The sequence below is a fragment of the Rhyacophila brunnea genome, unplaced genomic scaffold (genome assembly GCF_057557595.1).
Source record: "Rhyacophila brunnea isolate RB1 unplaced genomic scaffold, BYU_Rbru_1.0 scaffold_14, whole genome shotgun sequence".
Lineage (NCBI taxonomy): Eukaryota > Metazoa > Arthropoda > Insecta > Trichoptera > Rhyacophilidae > Rhyacophila > Rhyacophila brunnea.
The window spans coordinates 37586481-37613158 of NW_028232796.1; the positions used below are offsets into that span (position 1 = coordinate 37586481).

The 26678-nt window shown below is 37.4% G+C and overlaps 1 protein-coding gene across 4 annotated transcripts; it reads left to right on the plus strand.

Moving 5' to 3' along the window:
- The first annotated feature begins 1960 nt into the window (after nt 1-1960).
- LOC147075935 (uncharacterized) lies at nt 1961-25069 on the plus strand. 4 transcript variants are annotated; one of them, XR_015069985.1, is made up of 9 exons: nt 1961-2136; nt 2480-3881; nt 7747-7862; nt 9627-9793; nt 12424-12597; nt 13796-14178; nt 20635-20773; nt 23480-24179; nt 24320-24883. XR_015069985.1 is itself a non-coding variant. In XM_085942258.1 (8 exons), the coding sequence occupies exons 2-8, from the start codon at nt 2532-2534 to the stop codon at nt 23575-23577; spliced, it is 2397 nt and encodes a 798-aa protein (XP_085798384.1). In that variant the 5' UTR covers nt 1961-2136; nt 2480-2531; the 3' UTR covers nt 23578-25069. The 4 variants fall into 4 exon arrangements, 2 of the variants coding, with proteins under 2 accessions (XP_085798384.1, XP_085798383.1); XR_015069986.1 differs by having other exon boundaries at nt 13796-14148; XM_085942258.1 differs by having other exon boundaries at nt 13796-14148; nt 23480-25069.
- Nucleotides 25070-26678: the final 1609 nt, after the last annotated feature.

Below are 26678 nucleotides of genomic sequence, written 5' to 3' on the forward strand. Positions count from 1 at the left end.
TGGCCAGATACCTAGGCTACATGCACAACATGGAGGGTTTGTCGTACATAACCATCCTGGTGCATAAGTCAGCCATAGCCACATTTTGCAAACCGATTATCATTGTAGATATCAGCATCAACGTGGTAGTACAACACAATATGTTACAGGCAATTTCGGTACATAAAACGAAACCCGTTTAACCACCGGTTTAGGATCCAGGACGAGTGGTAGATCATCTTTGGAAAACAACACCGGTGGAGTACAACCTATTCGAAACCTCTCGCAGGACAGCCACCTACTCGGCTGCTTCTCGCATCGGGACGAAGGATTCATTACCTCACACTACTCAGTAATAGTAGACAATGGATTAGTGGAAAAAAGTGACCACATAATTGTATTGCCAATGTTTGGCTCAAATACAGATACCGCCAAGCATCGTCAATCGGAATGGAAGCTAAGCGCTTCCACGTGTCAAAACATCGACCCAGTATTCTGGTTACGGAAACTCGTCTGCATGTCAAACCCAAGGAGAGGAGAAGGTGGGGATATTTCGGAATTATTTATATCTTCAAGAGGATCACCAAAACCAACCACCAGGACAGTTATAGTGAATTGGATAAGGTCAGTACTGTTGGAAGCAGGGGTACAAGAACCACCAGGCAGTGTCCGCTCAGTGGTGGCTTCCTTAAACTGTAAATATACGCAATAGATGATATTTTAAAGAGAGGTAACTGGCGTAGTGAGTCGACATTTCACGACAACTACCAGAGAACGATGAATACACCACCATCAGAAGGGGAAAAGAACCCATTAACTTCTCTATTCAACCATATACATGGAAAGTCACGATGGTCTATACCTCGTCAATGAATCATTGTCACATACAGGAATTTGGCATACCCGACACCAGGTGATAGCAAACAGATATCTCAAGGACTTCAAAGTCAAATTCGAATAATGAAAGGACTTTTACCTACCAATAAAACTCTTATTATTCATGTTGACTATGAAGTCCAGGTAACTTTTAGCTGGTTCCTTGAGTCATATCATAATGAAGACAAAGTGATGCCAAACTCTATACATAAAAAATAGACGCGCGGGTATGACCAGTAAATGAAAACGGAGGAATGACCAACGACAAGAAAAAGGAAAATAAATTAGTAGAATATAACCTCACGCGAAGAAGAAAGAGCAAACCCTATCTCAAGGACTTTAAAGTCAAATTCGAATAATATATTATTATTGTATTATTAAAAAAACGATTGGACGCCAAAGAGATCTTTAACCTCTGTTGGCATGTTGGACGTAGATTATTCAATTTAATGAAATTAATAAGATGTAGACAATGCTATTTTTAAGAATAATTACATTATTATGATAGTAGCCGATAGGTTATGATTATCAGCTAGGTACATTAAAATATTATATTAATATTGTATGTTTTGAAACAATGGTTTACAGTTTCGTATTCCTTCCTTCCTATTGCAGTCCAGGGCTCGAAATGGACCGGAGCGCACCGGACCGCAGCGAAGCGTCGTTCCAGTAAAGTTCATGTTAATCCCAAAAATTATCCCTACTTCTAGTGGAAAAAATAATTTAACCATCTGAACTGGATAGGCCACATAACAAAATATCTAAAACATTTATTACCTATTATAAAATATAGATAAAATTAGAAAACTAGGTTTGTTAATATTTTCGGAAAATTATTGAGAGCTGATTACACAAAAGTATCCCGAAAGAACGCTTGTTTGTAATCAATTAAATGATTATTAAGGTGACTTTGGTCTGTGATCTAATTTATAGGAATGCTATTTGGGAAATACTGTAGGTAGGTAGTAACGTGAAATAATAAAATATAAGTAGGTAGGTATCTACCTATAACAGGAAAATAAAATAATATTACGTCAGTTTTTTTTAAGAAGGTATACTTGATCAAGAAAAATATAAAAATGTTGCCAATTTGTGATGACGGGTTGAGTGTTCTCAGTGCAATGACTAAAAACTGACGCATGCGCATTGCACAGACGCCATCTAAACTTCTGTACCTGTCCGCCGTCAAGTGAAAATCGGACTATCGAATTGTTTTCCTTTCGATGATGGAGTTTTATTTCGCAACCGGATGCGTAATAAAGTGTTTCATTTAGTGGTCTCGTAAGTACCCGCATCCTTATTCGTGCCGCATTCGATTTTTGTCAACGCAGTTTGCGAAGTTTATTTCGTACGTCCGAGAGCATTATCGCTCGCGGCAGCTAGCTGGCCGTCGCGCAGAGGACGCGACATTTCGCATTCTCGGATGTCACTTTCGCGCGGCCCCCTCGCCGGCGCGATCGCCTGAGGCTCGCCCGGCGCTCCCGCGGCCCCCGGTCGCCGAGGCCCGGCCCTCCGCTTTCGATCCGGGAATGTTTTTTTTCGTTATGGAGGGAAAGCGTTCCGAGCGATAGTCTTGTTTACGTTCGCCGTCCTCGTTTGTGACTGTTTACCTTTTTATTTTTAGATATCTCCCGCGATAGCCGTCCCGATCCGAGTCAGCGGAGGCCGACCGAGAGATGAGTTCGGCACTGAAGCCGGCGCTACCCCAGGGGGCGGGGGGCCAGCCGCCCCAGCAGAACAGTTCGCCGAAAGGCGGCGCGGCGGGTCAGCCCCTCGGCCACCACCCCTCGAATGCCTCCCCCGCGGGGCAGAACGCGGCGCACGTTCCTCAAAATATGGCACATATGCCCCAAAACATGAGCATTGCGGGCGGGATGCCCCAAAATATGAGTCACGTCGGCGGTAACTCTGCACATTTACCGGGAGGATTCTCCTTAAACCAGGCCAACAAGGGCGCGAATCGCTCGACTCCGCTGAGTCTTGTCCAGGAGAAACCGACCGGACAGGCGAATTCCTCCGCCCGGCCCCTCTCCCTCGCCAGAACTCCCGAAAAGAAAGAGAGCGAAGGCGCTCAACCTCACTCAAACGGCACCGGAGATTCTCCCAAAGCCGCCGTTTTGAACTCTATTGACGCGGGAAAGAGTCCGCAGCGGACCCCCACGCCTTCCGAATCCCCCGCGAAACCGGCCGCTGCTTCCGCAGCGTTGCCTGTTCCCGATGACAAACCCGCGTCGAGTGAACCCGAGGCGAAAGTTCCGCAGGTCGCTGATGCTCCTCCAGCGGCAGTCTTCGATGCCGCCGTGTCCAGAGAACCTGCAGCATCTGCCGCCCCAGATACGAGTCCGCCCCCCGCCGATCCCTCCGCTGCTGAACCGAGTAAAGTGCCGGAGACCCCCGAAAAATCTAATGACATTTCCGAATCAAACAAAATTGACATCCGGACTCCTGACAGAGCCGAGCCCAATTTAGATAAAAAAATTGAAATGACAACCGAATCGAAATCCTCAGACTGCCCCGTTCCTGCTCCTGTCTCACCCGCCGTGGGAGTGCCCAAAGACTCCGAAAACAAAGTCGACGAAGTCAAAACTGAAAAAGACAGCGAAGTTAAGGTGACAGCGGGGATTATCAATACTGAAAATAAACCTGATGAAGTTAAACCAGATAAACCGGCGGCGGAAGCGAGCACCCCTGAGCCGGCCGCCGCTAAACCCGCAACCGAAGTCCCCGTGGCCGATTCTCCCGCGAAAGTTACGCCGAGTGTTCCAAGCCCCATTGTGCCAGTTCAGAAAAAGACAGAAGTGAGACCCAAGTCCACGTTGAAGCTGGCCACCGTCACTCCCACTCTCTCCAGGAAGAGGAAGAAGGAAGTGAAGACTCCTTTAAAGTTGGTCGGAGATGGGGTCAGTCCTCCGAAGAAGCCCCGAGAGAAGCTGACTCCCTCCTATGCCGATTCGCTGGCTAAGGATGACGCTTCAGACGCCTCCGGGACCGCTGATGGTCGATTGAGCAAAAGGAATAGAACGAAGGTAAGGCTATTCTTTTATAATTCAGACTGCTTTCTTTTGAACTGTCGAACTAAACGAGGCCATTAGTTTCAAAGTTAGTAACCTCGATTTTTTAAAACTTTATATTTGTCGCGAATCTGATTCTGTAAGCTATTTTCCATTGTATGTAGGTATATTCAAAAAATATTAAATCCAGCTCCGATTGGCAGTTAAATAGAATTAAACCGGAGGTTGGTTGGAACGTCTTTTATTCATTCACCAGTCTCCATTTTTTTTATAGTACGACTAACTTTAAACATGATTCTTTATTAATTTCAATAACATTGAACATTTTTATTTTGCTATTCACTTTTTTTTTTTTTAATTGTTTTCAAAAAAAAGGTATTGGTGCCTAAGATGCCCGCATGAGCTTTTATAACTTTCTTTTTAGACCGGACCCAACCTAACCTAACCTAACCTACCTCAATCTAATATAACCTAACATAATCTTAGTGTGTGATAATCATGGCCCCCACAAGGGGGGGGGCTGACAGGGCTCTAATCTGGGGGCCCGGGCTCAGGAGGGGCCCGGCGAGGCGAGTCGACCAGATAAGTGAGATAAACACACATTACAAAGTTATGTGGTTGTACGATTCAATTTTTAATTGTGTATCAATACTCGACATCTCCATAATTCAAATGGATGTATTAAAATATACAATAAAACACTAAACATATGACGGCTAATGACGGCGGCCGGTGTTAGCATTTTTCGGTCGTAAGAGGTGTTATAATTAAGCAGGGCATCAAAATTTCTCGAATTCTCCGTTATGTTTATGTGACAAACAAAAAACTTTCATTTTCTACACGTCCTATAATTTTTGCCGAAATACTATAATGGCTTGGACCGCGTGCTATAATTCGATGACAAAAAGATAGCTAAAATTCAAAATGGCGACTGACAGATTATGATGACGGAGAACCAGTAAAAAGCACCCAAAACTGTTGATGAGGGTTCAAATCCTGTATCCGGTAAAAAGTCATGTTTATTTTTCATCTAATAGTAGTAATGGTAATTCTTCGTAAATAAAAAGTCTGTCGGTATAACCCCCAGCCAAAAACTGTAAATTTATTGGAATATATGGCGACTACATAAGTTACATCGTAGAGTGTGGTACGACCAAAGAATTGGGACTACTATTACGAAGCGATTGTGCATTGTTTTTAATGTGGTTGGATTGGTAGCCAATCTAAAATTAATACATGAAAGTGAAGCTGACAAAAAAAATATCAAAGTTAAAATTTATTCACTGTTATTTTTTGGTGGAACAATGTCAGGATGGTTAAAAAGAAAATAACACAATTTATGTGCCGTGAAAGTTAGAAAATAAAAAAAATAATGTTATGTCTTTTCAACCAGTTACTAATAGGGTGTTCATCCAAAATTTTCGAATGCGATTTTACGCCAGATATATAATACGCCCGTATAATTGCGTTCATCCAAATTTAGTACATAAGCATCTCGCCGAACCCGAACACCTAATGCCCCTCTACCATAAGTTTAGCGAACCGATTGCTAAATTCGGCATAGTCCATTTTTGACAGATCGCAACTGACAGTCCGCGTTTGTTGATAATTGTCATAGGTACTTGTTTTCTTCCGTATTTCATTATGATTCAGTGTATTATTTTGATTATTGTCTAATGGTACTATCTATTTTACAATTGATTCTATAATTGGTGCTTCATTTTATTCAATCATGAATGCTTTATTTATAGGTAGTAAACTTTGCTTTCGTAGATAAAGCTAATCTACAAATTTAAGAGTCTCGTTAGTAAATACACATCAGACGCAGATTCATGAAATCAAATAAATACAAGTAATATAATATTTTGAACAACTCAATTGACATGATTATGCTGGAATCGATTTATGCATAATAATTATATGGTAGGTAGGTATACTAGGTAACCATTTACTTTCATTTGTTTATATTGTAATGATTATTTAATTCAATAACGTTTATTCGGCATTCGGATTATCCGGCCATAATGTAGTATTAATCGAAAAATAAAAGAAATAATATGAAAGTAAATGTAATAGCGAGTTCAAAATATATGGACCACTAGGGATATCTAGCGGCAAAATGTGAGAAATTGTCATTTATTTGACAGTTAAGTGCCCATAGACATCAAAAACTGACCATAGAGAAAAAATATTTTTCTGTTTTAATATAAGGAATACTTGTTTCAAATAGACGCGCATGTACAAACACCGTTATTTGAATGGAGCATAATGGAACACGGCGGCGCTCGTATATACAAATCCGAAGATAAGTGGGTGAACACTCGACAAGTTTTATTACGGCAATAAACGGTTTCGGCGTAAGGTGAGACCGTCATAAACCATTCGGTTCGGCTTATTTCCATGGAAACCCTATAAAACTTGTGATTATATTATTAGCTGCAAGTCATTTCAAATTGTAGATTCATTTGTTCCCTTTATACTGCTATCGTATGTATTTGTTGAAAACCACAGGCATTTCAGCACAATTTTAGATTAATGTTGCTTTGGTAACCTGTGAAATTTGAATTTAGCTTGGATTGTATTGCCACATATTAAATTACTACATGCATTGATCATTTGGAGCCCTAAACATTGTCGACTTGTACTGTAACTAAAACATTCACACTATCCTGCAAATAGTAGTTGTATAATGCTTGAGACTTTCATGGCTTGTTAGGATTAGATATAGATTTTAGGGTACCCACCGCGTGTACTTCATTATTTAAAATATTTAGGTGACCAACTCAAAATTCTAGTTAAAATGAAAATGCTTCTGTCGTAGTCCATGTTTGCTCGTTAGTCGGGCTCTACGTGGCCTTTCCAAAAAATCCTGTGCTCGCCTTCTTGCATCTTCCCAGGTCATGTTAGCATCATGTAGCTCAACCCCATACACCCTGTGGATGGTATTTAGTGTCATTCCAGAATGCCGGAATCCGGTTCGCTCAAAGAAAATTGTACAATGTACGAAAATTGTACCAGTGTATGATGGTTCTGAACCTTCGTAAGGTTCTTTGACTCCACTGTAAACCAGCACTGTCAGAATGCAAGCTTAGAACAGGCGGTATTTGTTTTTATCCGAGAACAGCGGAAATAGAAAATTCTTCTATAACCATGTCCATCCCTTAGTTGGAGCATATGGACATGGTGCCTTGCAGAATCCTTGTCACTCGTCAGTCTTCTTGCATCTTCCCAGGTCACGCCATCATCCCGTTGCTCCACCGTATACACTCTTTAGATAGTACTTAGCAGCCTTCCAGGACGCCAGCATCCGGTTGGCTTGGTGAAATTCTCTTCAGGCGTCTGCAGCATGTGACCGAGCCAGGTCCAACGTCGTATCCACACTCAGTGAGATGAGAGGCAGCTTAGTCCGCTCTTTTATCTCTTTTAATTTTTTTCATTAATGATTTCTTCGAATGTCATACCACTGCACACTCAGTATCCATCACAAACATCTGTCTATAAGGTGCCATGTCTCACTATCTTAAAGCACCACCGTTAGAACAAAAGCGTCGATTGGAAGCGTTGAATAGGCAGCAAATCGAAAATTAAGTCAGATTTTATTTTTTTAGATTTACGAGGCTTACAAGATTAATACTGATGAATTAGTAAATCAATGATTATATCTTAGATTAGTAGAGATATAGAAATTATAATACTCTGGTCAATGGTTACAGCACTTATTATTATTTTTGTTGCTTTAATGATATTTGCATAATGTATTTAGAATCTATAAACATTTACCTACCTAATCTGTATATATTCGAGTTGTTATCTATTAATAGTGTAAAAAATGTGTGATCTGTATGCAACGATAAATGAATTATTGTATGATTGTTTCCAGGTCCAACCGTATCAAAGCCCGACCCCCGAGCTGGCCATCCTCACAAAGATGTCGGTGAATCAATCCACGCCGCCACCCTCCAAACAAAACGAAGACAAATTGATAGTATTTTATAAGTGAGTCACTTTGCTTCATAATGAAACCAAAAAAATCACTCTTGCTCATCTGGTGTCAAGCCAATTAACTAAGAGAACTTTTAGCTACTTAGTAGGCGCAGAAAAACTGCATCCTTCAGCCACGTTTTCCACAATGAAAAGTATGATTTACTTCATAATGCATGAGTGTAGGTAGTAGATTCTCCCGGCTACGAACGTTTAAGTGTCTTAACGTCCAAGACACATTGGGGATTTTATATCTCTGACTCAGGGTAGGGAGGCATACTGTAATTAGATCGCCAACCTACCAATCGATAGAAGACAGCACCAAAAGGAGAAGGGATACAGTGTTGTAGTAGTAGTGAAACTATTAGCAGTGATACAATCACAGAAATACCCAGCCTTTGAGTAAATCACCTCGATAGATATGTATTGTAATTTGTGAAGGCTCTGGGAATTGATAAGAAGCTAGCGCGTTATGCATTCATTATGCCGGGTCCACATTGGCAACATGTCGCGCGATAACCTCGTTAAATTTTACGGTAAGTATGATAATTATCGTAAAATTTAACGAGGTTGTCGCGCGACATGTTGCCAGTGTGGACCCGGCATTAGAGTTTAGAGACTATATTTTGTGTACTACCATATTAAAATTACTCATGTTTATTAATTTATTAGTAAGTTGACGCCTGCAATGTCTGCTTGTAAAATCTCGGGTTCAAAAACCGGGTTTGGCAGATGATTCCCATACTGTGTATCTGTTTGGACCCAGAACATCAGCAGGCGGTTAACATCCATTTCTCGTTAAAAAAAAACGCTGTTGGGTGATCCTTTCGTGAGACAGCCAAGATCCACATCGGATTGTCCGATAAAATGAGTATTGTAACGGAATAATGTGGCATCAAAGTCAATTTGGGTTTTCCTTGTTGGATTTATTATATTATGTAATCATTGAACAGTGAAATTAGGTTATACGGCAGAACCTCGATATAATGGATTAATGCCGTTAAAACTGAAAGTTAATTATATAAAAATACAAACCAAATCCTGTTTATTCATCTTCCCCCACTGTGAAGTAACATTAATGTTCGAAGTCAATGCGCCTGGTTTCGGCAATCCTGCTTTGAAGTTTTGTTTGCGCTTATGAAGTCTGCTGTTATTTTATAATCAGCTCTCTAAAATTTCAAGAATGCATGTAGTATAGTTGAATTTCGTTATCTGTTAAATATTATTAGATCGTCGAGATGCGATCTTATCACTGATAACTTTGTTTTTGGGCGTGATGTTTCTTCTTCCTCGCTATCTGCACTTCCATCCTCATTTTCCAAAATCATAACTTTATCTGCTATTTCACTTTCAGTTATGATACCCAGGGTCACCATCATTTACTTCTAATCATTGTAAACTTATTGAATTGAGTAATATATTCATTCACTCACTTCGGTAAGACAAATAGAACTGCCGTGCAGCTGTGTGAATTAGCGGCCAGTGTTGTAAACGTCAGTGTTATGTTCAGGACGGCATTATGACTTGAATTCGAGTGCGAGATGTGATAACCATTTACAAACGGTGGCACTTGGATTTAAACATGGATAACACTAACAGGATGTTATTAACAATCTTCACATTTGACCGGATATTATGTCCGTTATATCGAGGTTCTACTGTATTATTTTTTCTGTCATCTACTAACTAATTCACATAAAAAACTGTGGATTTAATGTCAGTATCTATGGTACTAATGTACCAACTGGTATAGGTAATAATAAACAATTTTGTCTTCAGAAATGAATTCCTGGCTGTGCGTAACGCGGAAGGAGGCTTCTACGTGTGTCAGACAATGCAGAACGTGTACAGAGCATCACGGAAGATAAAAATTCGTTGGCTCTCTCAGGACACCACAGCAGACCCCAAGGGCGAGATCTACAAACCGGATTTCTATGATACCACAGGTACACAAAGCTTACTTAGATGCTGAGGGGCGAAACATGTATGGGTTTTCTTTATTCGTATCCGCTTTAAGTGGAGAGATTGCTCACTAATCATCATGCACCTTCTCTAGTCGTGCCGGCATCGTGCAGCAAATTTAATAAGCCAAATGCCAGAATTTGGAAGCATGACTCTTACATGGTCCGCTCTCTTAACTCCTCGTTTCTGAAGAAAGTCATACCTGCAACCATTTTTTCAGGAACGTCGTCGTAATGAGTCATCGTAGGGTGATATAATTCGACGCATACTGTAAGCCGGCTCACACCCCTAAACTTGTTTCGTCTGCAACATGTCGAATACGTCGATGTGATATAGTTATTACACACATTACCTCCCTCCGCACATTAGTGGAATGCAGTGGCGAAGGGTGGAGGTAGGCTGTTAAGATCCGCCATAAATAGTGCACATTAAACTTTTTCATACATACATATTTGTTTTCATTGAAATAAGACTACAATTTACAGAAAGTGTTGGTTAGTTTTTAAAATTCAATTAAACCCTAAGAAACCAAGCCATAATAGATAATAGTCAAAAAATACATGTCTATCTATAAAATATCTAAAATTATGCAATTAAATCATACATAACTTTGAATATTTTATAGATAGAATAATATTTTTCATTTATTATAGTTTGGTTTAGGCAGGGCTTAATGCAATAAAAAAATGAACCAACAATATGTGTAATATGTACTTTTAATCCAACGAAAACAAATAACTATGAATGAAAAAGTGTGCACAATTTTGTCGTATCGCCCAAATTAGACCAAAACTATTATGGTTTCGTTTAGGCAGGGTTTAATTGATTTTTAAAAACTAACTAACACCATCTGTAAATTGTAGTCTTAGTTCAATAAAAACAAATACATATGACTAACAAAGTTTAGTGTGCACTATTTATAGCGAATCTTAACAGCCTACCTCCACCCTTCGCCACTGGTGGAATGCGACATTTTAGTTTGAAAAAAAAGCATGGTGTCCCTAGCAACAAATTTCACACGACTTGCTTTGCAGGTCGCTCGTCGTCCGTGTTGCAGTCGCGTATGTGCAAACTACTACGAGTCAGGCAATTTAATTCAAACGACACCGGTCGCCGCTCCGCTTCTACAAAAAGACAGATGAGCGCACCAATTACTTCATACAAGTGATTGAAATATATACATGCATATATGATTATACAAAGAGAGACCACCTTTTGCAAATTTCTGCGCTCAATACATATTAATCGCTATTTCGGCGTCTGATCATTTAATTTTTTTGATGACTGACATCTCGAGAGGTTGCGTTCGTCACTGTCGCTAAGCTCATATGTGCGCAGCTGGCTAATGCAATATGAATCTGACATTCTTACAAGATTTGATTTATGGCTGTGTCACAGACGGGACGAGTTTAGATGTGTGAGCCGGCTAAAGCAGCATCCTCAGAATGCAAGGCGGCATTCGGTTTTGATTGAGTTCAAATCAACAGCTCTGTTGCTCCGTGGATTATGACAAGGCCTTCTATGGATCGCACCGCCCTTCCTTCTGGAGGATGCTGCATGCATATGAGACCCCTTCCATGATTGTCACCATAGTGTATGATAGATGTTTTCTCTTCCATTATTATTAATTCACTACATTTGGGAAGATGGAATTGAATGTTTTACTTACTACGTCATGTTGTCAGTAAAAATTCACTTCTATTCGATATATCACTCGATATATCCAAACAATTCAATTAATAGCGTAGTCCGATTACCCAATTTTATTGCTTATAGCAGTAGTATTCAAATTGTGTGCCGCTGTGCTCCATGTCGCCGCAACCTGTTTAAAAATTTTAACAATTCCAGATAATCTTAAAACAGCGAATGCCGATGCACAGTTACACAAAGACACAATGATAAATCCCATCGCTGCATCTGACTTAAAGACCACTTTCTCTTCCCAGCAACTGGTTTTGAAAATACTTTCACGAAGTTCACATTGATTCAAGAAATGAGAGTAGTATTTAGACAAAAAAGGCGCTGTTAAATGAAAAATTTTGATAACTACTGGCTTATAACATAAAGCACAGTGCCTGAGTTGTAATGGAAGTGGATTCAGGTTTCATTAGGTATAAATAATTTTCTAAAAAATAAATTAATTTGTACCTATGTTTTTTTTATCATTTATGGCACTACAAACCCTTGACGGGTCTTGGTTTCCTTCAAAAATTTCCTACATCCTGGACGATCCAGTGCTCACTCTCCAGTTGCTTCAACCGGGTCGTCTCTTGCCCTCGGGGGTTGCGTACATAGCCCGTCTTGCTGGTATCTCCTCCGGCATTATAATATAATCGTAATATAATCAGTCTCTGTATTTTCATATGCCACGTGTCCTTTTCACCCCAATAGTGTATACAGCTCCTCATTATACCTTGACCTCTAAATATTATCTTGAACAGCTCCAAAGATTCCTCTCAATACCCTCCTCTCTAAGATATCCATATTCCTCTCATCCTGAGTTCTCAGCTTTTTGATCCATACATTAATATTGGAGGTGCAGGAGAGTTTAATGTATGTTTCTTTGCTATTCCAAATTATGTATGTTTATAGTAACATGCTGTGTGAATTTCAGATATGGAATGTGTGTTGACGACACTGTCGCTGCAGCGCGTGGGCGGGGCTGGTCTGCGGCTGGGTGCAGCGGAGCTGTCCCGCACGGAGTCTATCCTGGGAAGGGCACTGGCCCGAGACAGAGGAGAGACTCCACAACAGGCTGAAGGGTTCACAGAGGAGCACCCAGATGGGCGTGAGTTCTCAATTTCTCTATTCAGATGTCCATGTCGTAAGAAACTCACACTGCAGGCAGGGAACACATTTATATTTGTGCGCGTTTATGCAGTATTAGAATTGTATGTTCCCAGCTATCTTTGAATGGTTGATGTATGTAATAAATTATTGAATCTTTTGAACAAACAATTGTGTTGTGCTGAATCCGTCGTAAGCATAGCCTGTTTCTCATTTTCACTCATTGCTGAGTATCGTATTATGTGCCATTTTAAAACTATCAAGTTTCGGTAACTTCAATAGAAATCTGCAAATTTTACAACACTCTTAATTCTGAAAAATTCGAACAAGTTTTTGCTCATAAAAGTCAGTTATTACGTTTTTCTTAGCTCGTATTCTTATTTGTCCGGTGGTTCTTTGTCCGGTACAAATCTTGCAATCAATTTTTAACTATCTTCCCGACTAGGCTAGACATTTGAAACTTTTAGAATATATCAGAATACGATGCCAATGCATTTTTTTAATTCTTTTAGCCATCTTTAAGTAGCATTGAATTCATTTTCAGTTAATTCTGTTTTGAATGAAAAGTTATTTCGACACCATTATCAGTTGCTAGGGGTCTGGGGTCCTAGCAACTAAATTATCAATATATACGTGCGTTACTATGGAAATCAATATGACATGTCAAGTACAAATTTTTTTGATCGTTTAAGCTAGTCAAGTCAAGTTTATATGGTTCAACAGAAAATTTAAAAATGAATATAAAAAGTTCTTTTTATCTTTTAATTATTTTTGGATCAACCTACATGACAAACATTTTCAATAATTATGAATATCAATAAAAACTCTTTATGATCAAGCAATGAATATTTACAAGCAGTTCTCAACTGCTCAACAAGAATCTCAACTACAAAATTAACTTTACAAAATCTTGAAATATGTAAAACAGTTTCATTCTTCTCATTAAATTGTTGGCTATTAGAGAATCATTAATTTTTTTTATGTTGAAATTACCTTTTCATGATAATAAATAATGTATGTCTAAAAATAGTATTTTACTTGCGGCCCGCCGTTCATTTTATATTCCTAATGTGGCCCTTCATCCAAATAGTTTGACCAGAGTTCATTTCTTCAGCTTTATTTTCATATATTTAAGATCTGTCTCATAGAGAAGGTTTTCTTTGGATATAAGTGCTCAGATTTTGAATGTTTCATTTCAGTCGATCTCTCCCTGTACAAGGACGAATCGCAGCTTGACAAGAAGGCAAAGAAGAGTCCGTCTGGGACCCCCTCGCGGAAGAGAGCACACTCCAAATCCTCCCCCGCCTCGGCCAAATCGCAAAATCGGACGGACGAATCCGATGATGATGATGACGACGACGAAGAAGAGGAGGAGACGGAGAGTCCGAAACCGTCAGCCAGGAAGCGCCCCGCCCCCACCCCCAAGAGGGCGAAAGCCAAGCCGCCGCCCAAGGCCACGACGCCCGCCAAGGGAAAGACCCCCAAGGCTAAGACCCCCAAGCAAAGTAGTTCAAGTAGTCTGCCACCTATTAGTGCGCCAACCACTAACAAGGTAGGCATGATCCAACGGATTTATAGGAATGTACGTATCAAATCATTTTTCATATCATTTTCACTGCTGCTGCTTTAATGTTTTTTTTGCAATTTTGCGAACCTCATGGGGACGGATGCTAACTTGATAGATACCTAACTACAGTCGAACTTGGTTATTCGATCACGGACATAGCGAGATCTACGATGTAATGAGGAAACATTGACATTTTAGTTTATGATTTTCTCATACATTTATTCACTTTTATAACGAGCTACTTATCGGATATACCAAGCAAAAATATCATAAAAAAATTTCTTAAAACTATTAATGTGTCGATTGTTTAAAAACATTTTCGACCCTAAGCTAAGTTTTCGTCGACAATATTGATAAAGTATCCACGCATATGGTTGAAATTTCATGTAAAAAATCCAAGCTGAAGTCAGTAGGTACCTACCAGTGTAATTGTACCAATAAAATCTTATGTTGTAGTTTATGAATGCCGTGCTTGTTTCGGGGAAAGATTCTAATTGTGTATTTTTGTTTGAATTGTGACTTTTTGTGTTATGTGACCGCTCATTTAAAAATACCTATTCTCTGATATAATGAGTAATGCTTATAACGAGCAAATTCAGTCGGTCCCATCTTCCTCGTAATAACCAAGTTCGACTGTATATTGATGATAATCTTCCAATTTAAGAATTTCATGAGAGTCCGAAAGATTCTTGTATCCGTAGAGGCGTCACTGTTAAATTGACCTATCAGTCATAAGTAATGCCAACATTGAATAGTGGCAGACATGCGAGATTAATTTGGTTTTTAAAAATTGTCAAGCATATTGTACACTGAATTCTATTTTCCTTATTCATGTGCCTGCGATGGCTTAGTGGTAACGTGTCAGCTTATAAAGCCAATTCAGTGTCAGTTTTGAGCATGTAATTGTATGTAGAGTAAATGGCTTAGGCTAAGGCCACATGGGTAGGTGCTAGGTGTCATATCCTAGCAACCGGACGCACACTATACTATCGCAATGGCCAAACTGCACGCTACGCGCCTCGCTACGTGATTATTAGTGAGTCTCCCGACGAACAAATGTGTTGGTTAATTTTATTGTGTCACCTAGTGATTTTGCAAGATGGAGGATGTTCTTACACGTAAAATATATTTAATGTCATATAAGGGGTTATTATAGAGAATTTATGTCACTTTAAAGAAAATAACTGTAGAAAGTAGAGTTGTTAGAATATTTCTTCAGTATGACAAATGTTAAACACCGTATATTTTGTGGTTTTGAATAATGACGCATGGGCCGTAGTGTGCCCATAGATGAAAAAATATTGCGAGGCAGAGAGATGCTTTCGAAATTTTAAACTTAAATTCTCTTTGAGAAGTAGTTTTCTGGTTAGTTTTGAGAGTGACATCGTTGTTGACTTGGACGCTCCCAAATGTCAAATGAATTTGTACCTAAGCACGTAGCGTGCAATGTGGCAGTAGTGTTTTTAGTAGACAAGCATAGCATCTAGATAAGCACTAGCGAAGCACCTACCTATATGCCCGAAGCCCAACATCCATTTCTCATCAAAAAAATCTTTTGGCACACCTCTTCATATGGCAGCCAAGATTCACATCGAATTGTAGAGCCAAATTAAAGATAAAAAGTATATCACTTCATTTACCTGAACCATGTGTATGATATTCTTGATTATATTACAAGTGTCATCAATCCTGCCTCTATTTAATGGCAGTTAAGTACGACTGAGCATATGCCCCCAAAAACGTTTGTTGAGTCTGAACAGATTTGGGATTAATATAGCTGTCAGAAGTTCTAAACATATCCAAATCCAACAATGGCAACCTTGCACACTCTACCTCTCGCTATGCTAATGCGCGGAGGAGGTTGTATATTTACAATCATAGATAAGTGCCATGGTCGAATAATACTTGGAAAACTGTTAATATGAACAGACTTAATTTTCTAATATGTTCAAATAATTCATAATTCGTAATTCTTTTTATTTCCTTAATTAACTGCCAGCAGACGAATTCTGAGTTGCGTCAACTGTGCTATGCTCGCAGGACGAGTATTAAATGTAAATTGGAAGTAAAATTACGAATTATTCAATGCGTACCGTCCCCATTAGGATTTATTGTGTGCTTAATAAATACTCTTTCAGAATACAAATTATTGCAATCAAAATAACAATAATTTAAATGTCTAAATATAATATATCAATCATATACCGGAATGTTTTTTTAGTTATTCCTTTGATTGCAGTATTATTCTGAGTTTCTTTAGTAGAGATAATTTTTTTTTGTTATCCAGTTTTTGAATTGATATAAATGATTGGCTTTGATGATATCACATAGTATTGAAATACGATAATATGTTATTTTTCCAACAAGCACGAACTGTTCTAAATGAACTAAAAATTATTTTATATAATCAAAATTTGATGTTTGTTAGCGTAGAAACTTAAACGTGCAACCCACTTATTAATGTAATGTAGTGTTGAATAGTCAGTGATAATAAGTACTTATCCATTTATAGTTATGACTAAATTATTAATGTCATTAGTTTATATTTTAATAATTTTGGTCTGTCAATGTACAATGCATCATTAACTAATTCTTCTAGCTAAAAAATTAATTTAGTCCCGTACTTGTAGCTTATATAATAAAATAATTAATTGTTGTGGTAGTTCATTGGTATGTGTATATCAAGAGGATGAATGCAATCGTGTCCGGAAACTTGTACATATGCAGTTCGCCGTATTACACTTTACCGTGAAATGTTGATTCGGAAATATATGGCCGTATATTAAAGACAGACAACTTCTTTGAGTCGTATAGTACTGACATAAAATTCATCTATAAATAAGAAACGAATTTTTGCACACTTTACGGAAAGCCAGCAGCAAACAAATTTTGGAAATAGCTGATATACTAGATTATTTGTTAGGTTAGGTTTTTATTCTTGAATTCATGAATTTTGCCAAAATCAGCTATGAAAATTGAATTAATTTTCATATTGAATCTAATAAAATTGGAGACCGTATAGTATACGGTCATCTCTTTCCGATACGAAAGCTCACAGCGAATTGTGCCACGGTGAAATGTTTTACGTACAATTTACATGTAACCGAATGCAATATGAAGTACCGGACAAGATGTACGCATCTTAATCTGTATGTCGTGGGTTCGAATCCCGCTGGTCGATGATAACCAGTGTATTTGAATCTGAAGAATGAAATGAATGTCTGGACACTAGATTGTATAGTCAGTAAATCGAAAAGACACCTCTTGTAATTATGTCATGGTGTAGAAAAATGCATGAAATTAAGGCATAAAGCCCACCAAAAAAGCGCTTGGTGCGCTCACTACTGAGTAGGCTCCCTCCCACCCGCGCATTACCCTTCACCTATGTAATAAGGGGCTCAAGGAGCACAAAATAATTATTATTATCAGCGTCTCTCATAACAAAGCAATAAAAATATTATTAAATTTCTCGGGGCTTGTAATTAATATCGGACACACAATAACTAAACAAAGAGTTCACTGTTCTTAAATAATGGCTTCTCGCCCGTCTATCGACGACGCTTCGAGGAGCGTGATTTTGCTTGCCGTGTTCAATGAACGGACTACGTTGTATTTTCGTTAATTCGTATCGCTGAGAAGCCAAAAAACGGTGACTCATGGGGCAGGCGGGCACAATGTGTCGTCAAATCCAGTGTGCGCTGGTGTATTTTATTACGTTGTATTTTCGATGATTCACATAGAAAATTCGCGAGCGCCCTGCAAGCCTGCTTTAGTAGACTTTATGCCTAAAAGTCATTTCTTTACAATAAACAAATAATAATTGTAGTTTTATAATGATATCGAAGAGTAATGATTTGATTCTGGTGACCAGCATATTATTACAATACCCTCTAAGTCACTGTGAATTATAACCGTTTAATTCTCACCTTGTCCTATTAAAAAAAAACCACTGAACAGTATAGACAGGGACATGGCTGTCATTTGTGTATTCTATAGCGATAATTTTGCTATCATCGAGTCTTACTTGTCCTGACTACGACCGGCTGCCTGAAATAATACAAAATTTGTCTCTGACACTGTGACACGTGAGGTTCAGATTCTGCCTGATTGAGGACTCCGTATTGGTTTGCGATGTATCCACAGGTTTGGCTGTCAATTACTAAAACGCTTCTCGCTCTGTCTGGAGTGAATTTGTGCACTGTGTGTTGTCCCGCTTGATGTTATATTGTTTTGCAATTCGCTATCATTATCCACTCGCCGCATCGATCATATTTCGCTCCACCAGTTTTACATCACACCACAGCCAATTTTCGTGTATTGTTTTATATTACACTACATTCGATATCATGATATATCTACTTTTAGGTATAAATTACAACATCCGACGAGTTAAATGTTTATACTCCGTTTAGTGGGTTGTTATTATGTTTATTTGGATACTTGAATAAAATAAATATATAATCTTTTACAAGCTCTCATGTTCACGTTACCGATACTGTCAGTAGAATAACTCGAGCGAGTGTTGCTACAGTACCCCCCCCCCCCCCCCCGTAGTGAAGTGCTTTCACGATTAATATTTTTTTTTGCTGATAATGCTGTAGTATATTATACTGAGTTTGTTATTGTTTAGACAGTTGAAAACAATAATATTGTGTTCTGGCCCAATAGCAGTCGCCTCTTGATTTACCACAGTAGATGTCGACATCTATTTGCTGGATAATTGATATCTTGGCTTAATCCAAGGCATCAATAAAAATATTCAAAATTACGCATTATTATGGGTTGCAGACCTGAACTGCTCGTCTCCTGCTAACTGTTCGGTTTGATTTTGAAGTGTTACTTTGCTACGACAAAAATATCTGAATAATGCGATATGTCCCAACTTAATAAAAATATGCATATAGAAAATAAAAATTTGCTCCGCTCTTTAGTCGGAGCATATGGGCATCACGCGGCGCCTCCAAGAATCCCTGACGCTCACTAGTGTTATCAGTCTTCTTTCATCATCCAATATAAAATATAATCAAAAACTTGTTACTTATCTAAACACAATCTCCGTTAGTTTGCGGTGATAGTTGAAGTAAAAACACCTGTTATGAACGAATTACAACAAACGTGCCGTTGCGTGTACTTACTATTATTGCTACAATTGCTCATGACGATCAGCGTGAAATGAGTGTATTTAGAGCGTTATCTAATTTTACTGGACATATTGAATGTTTACAGATTATAATTGTGCTGGCAGGAAACGGGTCCATCTATACTATAATATGATGATAATAATAATGATTCACTTCGCATTTTTTTTCACTAGGCTACCACAGACACGAAATGTAATTATTATGCTTGTCAAGTATTTTTTCCATTATATAATGTGAACTTAATTGATTGAAGTGTGAATACAATGAGTACGTATGACCCCGGAAAATCGAGACTGTACTTAGTTTATTCCGGTTAGCGTTGTGGTTGGCTTGCTAACATGGCATACGTCCAATACTCATTTCCGAATATTTGCAGCAATTAAACTCTGTTCCCACAGCACCAAATGCTGACTAAAGGCTTGACTTCTAACTGAGGTGTGATTTATTTTTCTTAATGGTTCAATGTCAAATCAATGCATGTTTCTGGTAAAATTCTACCCTTCCGTAAATTAGATTTCCATATGGTATTTTTATCAACCACGAAAAACCCATTTTGGATTCGCACATGCGTACAATTAAATTGTAAACTCTCTAAATTTTTTTGGTTGCTTCATTAAAAGGCGTTCATTGCTTGATGTGAGACATTGAAATAATCTGAGTTTTAATTTATTGTGGGTGAGAAACAATCTTTGGTTAATTCTATGAGTTTTGAGTTATGGATGTTGACAGCTGTTCCTGACTATTACTGAATATTAATTATTGGTTATTATTGTTTTGTTTTGGTATTTCTTATTCGGAAAAATTGTTTTTGTTATGTATGTATGATGTGCAAAAATCAGTTGCGTGTTATATGAATTTGTCATTTGATTTAGATCATCTTATGTCAATACTTTCCATTGAAGTTATTATGTCAATCTCCTACCTCAGCTGCATAAGACAAGCTCCGCGATATTGACATGTGAGTTATAGCATTGCTTGCAGGGTTGAGACGTAGTCAGTACAGTAAAACTCCGTTAATTCGAAATTTTCCATAAATCGAATTATTCACTATAATTCATAAAATCTATTTATAGAGAGATTTCCAACTAATTCGATGTATGAACCATAATATTGATATTATTAATCTGAAAGACAAACAGAGCCAATGTTACAAAACATGAGTCTTATCGTCAAATAAAAGACTTCATTGACTGTCAGTATAACCAATATCACCTTTGTTGGTCTGAATGTAGCTTCATCTGACACTCAATCGATTGTTGCACAACTTCATACAGTTACATGATAATTTGTTATTTCTGACTGTTCTTATTTCTGTGGTGTGACCAAACAGGCCGCAACGGCTCCAGCGAAGTCAGTAGCAAGTCCCAAGGCGACGAAGAAAGCCACGCCTTCCAAGGCCGCCAAGAACGGCAGCTCAACGCCTGCCACTCCCAAGGGAAAGGTCACTCCCAAGACTACACCAGCTAAAGGTATTATCTCACACACTGAAATATAAGGAACAAAAATATTTGTATCCGGAAAATTGTACGTATAGTTGTCTAAATAAAATTAAAGAAATTTTAGAATTAAAAGGGAAACAAAAGGAAATAGGTAGGTAATTAAATTCATAAAAATAATGTCGTGGGTCCCAGGTTCGAATCCTGGGTCTGGCAAATATACCTATTGATTTTCAATTTGTATTTGAAGAGTATGGACCTAATAGGTTGAGCAAGCGGCTAACATGCATTTCTCGTAAAAACAAAAATCTGTCAATATAAACCTCTACTCTGTGGAGGGTCATATGATATTATCGGTATCGGACATGGTCAAAAAAAAGAAGAAAAAATTAGAAATACTATCATATTGTATATATTTATATGAAATTGATTTAATGTTGTGCCCCCCAAGATGGCCGAGCGGTTGCGGCATCGGCCTATAATATTGAGGATTCCGGGGCAAATTGTGTTTGGACTGGGAACATGGACCTAATAAGGTTGAGCAAGTGGCTAACATACATTTATGAATAATACACACAATGAAATCAATATAAGTCCTGTATTTTGTACTATTTATTTATAAAATTTATTGGATTGTTGTATGTGTAATTTTGTTAATGGGTGACTAATCTGAGTGACATCTTTTAAAGGTTATGAAACCCTGCTATAATATAAAGTCTGTATCATTCAACCTGAATCAAACAAACGAAATGGGACCGTTTGGTTTGGGACCGTTTGGTAAATGTCCACGGAAACGCTTTTCTGACGACTAATTAGTGTTGCCAGTACTTATAATTAATTCATAACATATTAGTCTCTAAAACAGAAACATATTTATTGAAACGTCAACTTGTTATGAAATTCTAACCTCCTATCGTTGTCTACAATAATACAAATTCGTATTCATTCATTTTAAATGTACAAAATATAAAGAATGCTTCGTGAATAGGTAGCCATTTAGTTAATTTATAAGATTTATAGGTATAAGTTTTTAAAAATTACTTTTGATGAGAACTTTTTATAATTGACCACTTGTTCATGTCGACAGTATGATTTTGTGACTTAGATGACAATCGAACATATTAAATTGATAAAATTCGTTAGGTAGGTAATATAATGATCATTCCGGGTTGATTTAACACAGTTTGTAGTTTAGAATCTCCGTTACAAAATATAAATAAAATGAAAATAAATTCTTGGTCTGACATAATAATTATAGTAATGATATTAACCCTTTTACTCCCACGGGGCCGATATTTCGGCCCACCATACCTATGCGAAAACTCCATCTGGGCCGATCCATCGGCCGAAAGTTTGAAACCAAATTTACGATTTATTCCAAATTTTTTCCCGTCATATTTCGTTCATGTAGATGAAGCATTATATTCACTGTGTGTGGGTGATGACTAACATTTATTTTAGTGTCGGCATTGTTTATAATTATGCCATACCCTAATAACTCACAAGTCATAATTGCTCTGCTGTCGAACTTGAGACCAAAGAGGGTCATAAAAATAATAAAACATTATTTTTATGACACATTTTAAATTCTGATATTTCTTTTAGTTGTTTTATGATTCATATATCACATTACAAAATGAAATTTGTAATTTTTGAACTAACAATGGATGCCACTGTATTTTTGGTAAGATGGTGAAAAAATACATGAATATAAATAATATTATAAATGATTTAGTGCTTTGAGACTTATTTTTTGAAATTACTTCATTCCATATCAGTTAGTCATCGATACTGTATCGAATTCTCTTGCGATTTCGTGAATTGAATAATATTCTTGAATACCTTGACACTATACGATTTTTTTTGATTACTTTATAAAAATTCTATTTCATAGAGAAATAATAATATGTTTATTTTTTTTTCTGTTACTACATAAGGATAGATTATATTATAAAATTTGATATATCAATTATAAATAAAAAAATGATGTCACACTTGTTTTGTTGTTCAAACATAGTTTTATCCGTTCATTTCTAAATAAATATTGATACATTATTTTTTTCTTTTGTTTTATTGATGTAAACTATCAATATTATTACTTATTATTGCTTTATACACCATTGAGAACACACAAAAAAAGTTTCAAATTTTTAAAACATGTGTAGAATTAGTGATTTAAAAAAAACTAAATCGACGATTTGTTGTCAAAAAACGCTTGGGAGTTTTCGCATATGCTAGGCTAAATCAGCTGGGAGTAAAAGAGTTAAATCAAACTCTTTGCATAGAAAATATGGCTGGATTTTGAGATAATAAGACCAAAAGCGGCGTCTTGTTCGCGTATGGTTACTTATGAATAATAGGTATTGATTATTAATCTATAATATACATAATTCTAGTAAACTTCTATGGTGTAAATGTCTAACATATTAATATGAACACCTCACGATATATAAATGCCGAATAATGCTTATCAACACTTTGACAGATTGCCATTAGTCTATGGATTGTCCGAATCGGTTTGACGTTTCATGTCAAACCATTTCTGATGATCCGAGAACGGTTTACCCGGATCCGGATACACTGAACCAAACGTCAAATCTCAAACCATTTCCGGTCAACTTTCTACTCATACAATTTGTACGTATATTTTCTATGGTTTAATTTGATTTGTTTCGTTCAGGTTGAAAGATACGAACCTATAGTTCAAAATTCTCAATTTATGTTGTGATTGTTTTCCAGCTGCGGCGGCAGCCAAGGCGGCTCAGCTAGCATCAACCCCCTCCACTTCCACGGGCAAGGCGACCAGAAGTCCCCGGAAACCTCCTTCCAAGAAGTAAAAGCACCCACGCTCACCGTACTTCCATCGCAGTGTCTCACGAGCCCCCCCTCCCCCTTGCGTTGTGGACAAGGGCACCCATCCATTTCTCCGGCAGTGCTGCGTCCTTTCCAAAAAATGATACTATAGCCGCTGACACAAAATCGAGCAAGCACAAAAAGTATCATTTCATTCGAAGCCCAGTTTCTTATAAAATGTCGCTGTTTGCGCTTGCTCGATTTTTTGCTGGTGTCTTCACAACACAATATAGTTAAAATCGTTCATGTTTCAATGAGATGTGAGTTGAAGAAAGATTTGTCAAGACATTTCAAACACTTCTTAAACTCCGGCTTTTATGTAATTTAAATTATTTCAATTCACAATAATTCTTCAATTTGTGTATTTGTTTATAAATTACTTAATTCACGTAATTTTAAAACAGTTGAGTATTATATACGAGACAGCCTTTGCTAGATTTCTTACAGATTTTACACCTTTACAGTTTTTTATATTTGTGAGTGAAGTTTCACATAAAAATCAAGGCAAACCAACCCGAAATAAACTGCAACGGTTAGACCGCATTAACGTACAGGCAGATTAGATCGATCTCCGTGTCAGCAGTGCGCATTTATTATCTGAGATGTCCAACGCATTGCCGATGCAAAGATCAATCTTGTCTGCTTCTTCATCAGAAGCGGTGTGACCATCAACCAGTTTGCCGCATGTTGTGCCTTGGGCTCTAAGATAATCGGGCTTATTGGTAGGAAACTATATCTGACAAACTGACAATGGTTTTAATAAGCATAGGGTGCTCGCAGATGATGCAATTAATGTATGAATTTGGTGCATAATCGTGTCGCCAGTAGCACTGATGTCGACCTAGTAAGTTTGACATTTTGTCACTGCCATTTATGGATAAATCCGTATTTGCAAAGGTCTGTTTTGACTACCATAAATGATATAATAAAATATACCTATGTACGGTCTTGTTTGCCTTCTGTGAAATTTCAAAATCATTACGAAGTATCAAAAATTATGAATGAATCCTATGGAAAATTAGTTGAAAGCGTATACTGTGTATTATATCACTGGTGTTTACTGTTCTAAAAAACTTAACCGCATTAAATATCATATATTGTTTTTCTTTTAAATTCAATTAGCATTAGTTTCATTTGGATTCTTTTGTGTTATATCTTACGACATTTCACGATTCTCTCTCATCCTATTGTAACTGAATTTGACAGTTGTGCTGTATCATTTTCCCGATTCGACGGATTCGGTTCCACTGCTTGGGAATCTTTCATACTACTGTCAATGTTTCCAGCGACAAAAAGAAAAAAACAAAAACAAAAAAAACACTTCACGTGTCCCCGCCGGAATGGCGCCGGGACGACAATCCAAGACTCTCGTTCCAACAAGCTGGGGACAAATTTAAAACAGTTTCGGTACAAATCATTAGAAAGGTGTAGATATAAGAAATACAGGTTCTTTATTAGTATGGCAATTTATTTTTGAAAGGTAAAAAAAATAATAGGATTCTATAATATTATTATTATTACAATAAGACGCTCATTGAAATGTTGCCGCATGTTGTTTGACGATCGATTGTCCGGGTACGTGAACTGTGTTTTAATAATCTATTAAAGGTGGACCAAGAATGAGGGACACCTGACTAGATATATTCTTTGAGGAATAATATGTATTCGCATCGTAAAACACTTTCTAGAAGTTTCAATCATGTCATTATTATTTCAACCATCGATAATTTAAATATGCTCCCACTATTACTAAAATATAATAAATTTAATCTACTAATGAATTCCCTGTTTTCTTTTTTTATTCTACCTCTGGCAGATTTGTTGCAGAGTCAATTGTAAAAACCGTGGATTCGAATCTCATTAGACTAAGTCAGCTCGCACATTTAAACTCATCTCATCTGCGACAGCCATAACGCGTACATATGAGCCGAACAATAGTGACGATAGCATCCTCTCGAAACGACGTCAAAAAATATGGAATGTCATTACACAAAAATGCTATCGGACGCCGACAGCGATTATTATGTATTGAGTACAGAAATGTTCTGAAGTGGTCTCCTTGTGCATGGATATTTTTCAATCTCTTGGTCGAAGTAAATATTGGTGTGCTCCTCTCGGAGATACGGCGACCGGTGAGTTTGACTTGACGTTTGAATTAAAATGGTCGACTCATAGCAGTTTGCGTATGCATAACTGCAATACAGACGATGAGCGACATAGGGTGTCAGTCACATGAAATTTGTTGCTAGTGACACAAGATGTTTTTTTATACTAAAATGTCGCATTCCAGTAGTGATTTGGTTACGTTTGTTTTGTGAATAACAACTATGTCACATTAACGTATTCAACATGTTGCAGACGAGATGTGTTTACATGTGCCAGCCTTACAATAATAATACAACACCCGTTGATCCATGACAATGGAAACAGTTAATATCAATAAATATATAACCGGTCAAAGTTTTGTAGTGACATAATTAAAATTAAATAATTTAGACAGACCAGCATTCTCCGTTGATTTTTTCCTATCTATAATCATTTACTATCTATCTCACAATAATTTTGTGTGAAAAGAAGAAGATAAGAATGGAGTCCTGCTACAAATTAGCCGGTAATATTAAATGCCTTATTTATTATATTTTAGTGATGGTAATCTTTTACTGCTAATAATAATTGTGAAATTAAATAGGGTAAAGAAAGGTAATTGGTACTTGTTAATTAAGCAGGCACCACCGGTTTGGTATCGTATTGTGTGGTCATTTGACGCGTATAAACAAACCAACACCTAATACAACTACTGACTTGATACTTATTATTCATAGGTTAGGTTGTGTTGAGTTATGGTTTGTTTTATGTTTCCTAATGACAAAATCGTTTTGGGTCGGTAAACCGGTGATACATGTTTTGATAAAATCTAATTTGAAAGATTCAAAATCAACATAAAGTTATGTATGTGTAGTAACTGAATTATTGTAAAAACTGGACATATGATATCTGTGCACTACAGTGGCGAAGGTAGGAGGTAGGCATTTAAGATCTGGAATAAATAGTGCACACTAAACTTTATCGGTAAAACGTATTTGTT

What these genes read in the sequence shown, in the direction of transcription:
- LOC147075935 (XM_085942257.1), top strand. Translation starts at nt 2,532, where the DNA reads ATGAGTTCGGCACTGAAGCCGGCGCTACCCCAGGGGGCGGGGGGCCAG. An exon ending in AAATTGATAGTATTTTATAA is followed by an intron (nt 7,863 to 9,626) that starts GTGAGTCACTTT and finishes TTTTGTCTTCAG; the next exon opens with AAATGAATTCCTGGCTGTGC. An exon ending in CAAGACTACACCAGCTAAAG is followed by an intron (nt 20,774 to 23,479) that starts GTATTATCTCAC and finishes ATTGTTTTCCAG; the next exon opens with CTGCGGCGGCAGCCAAGGCG.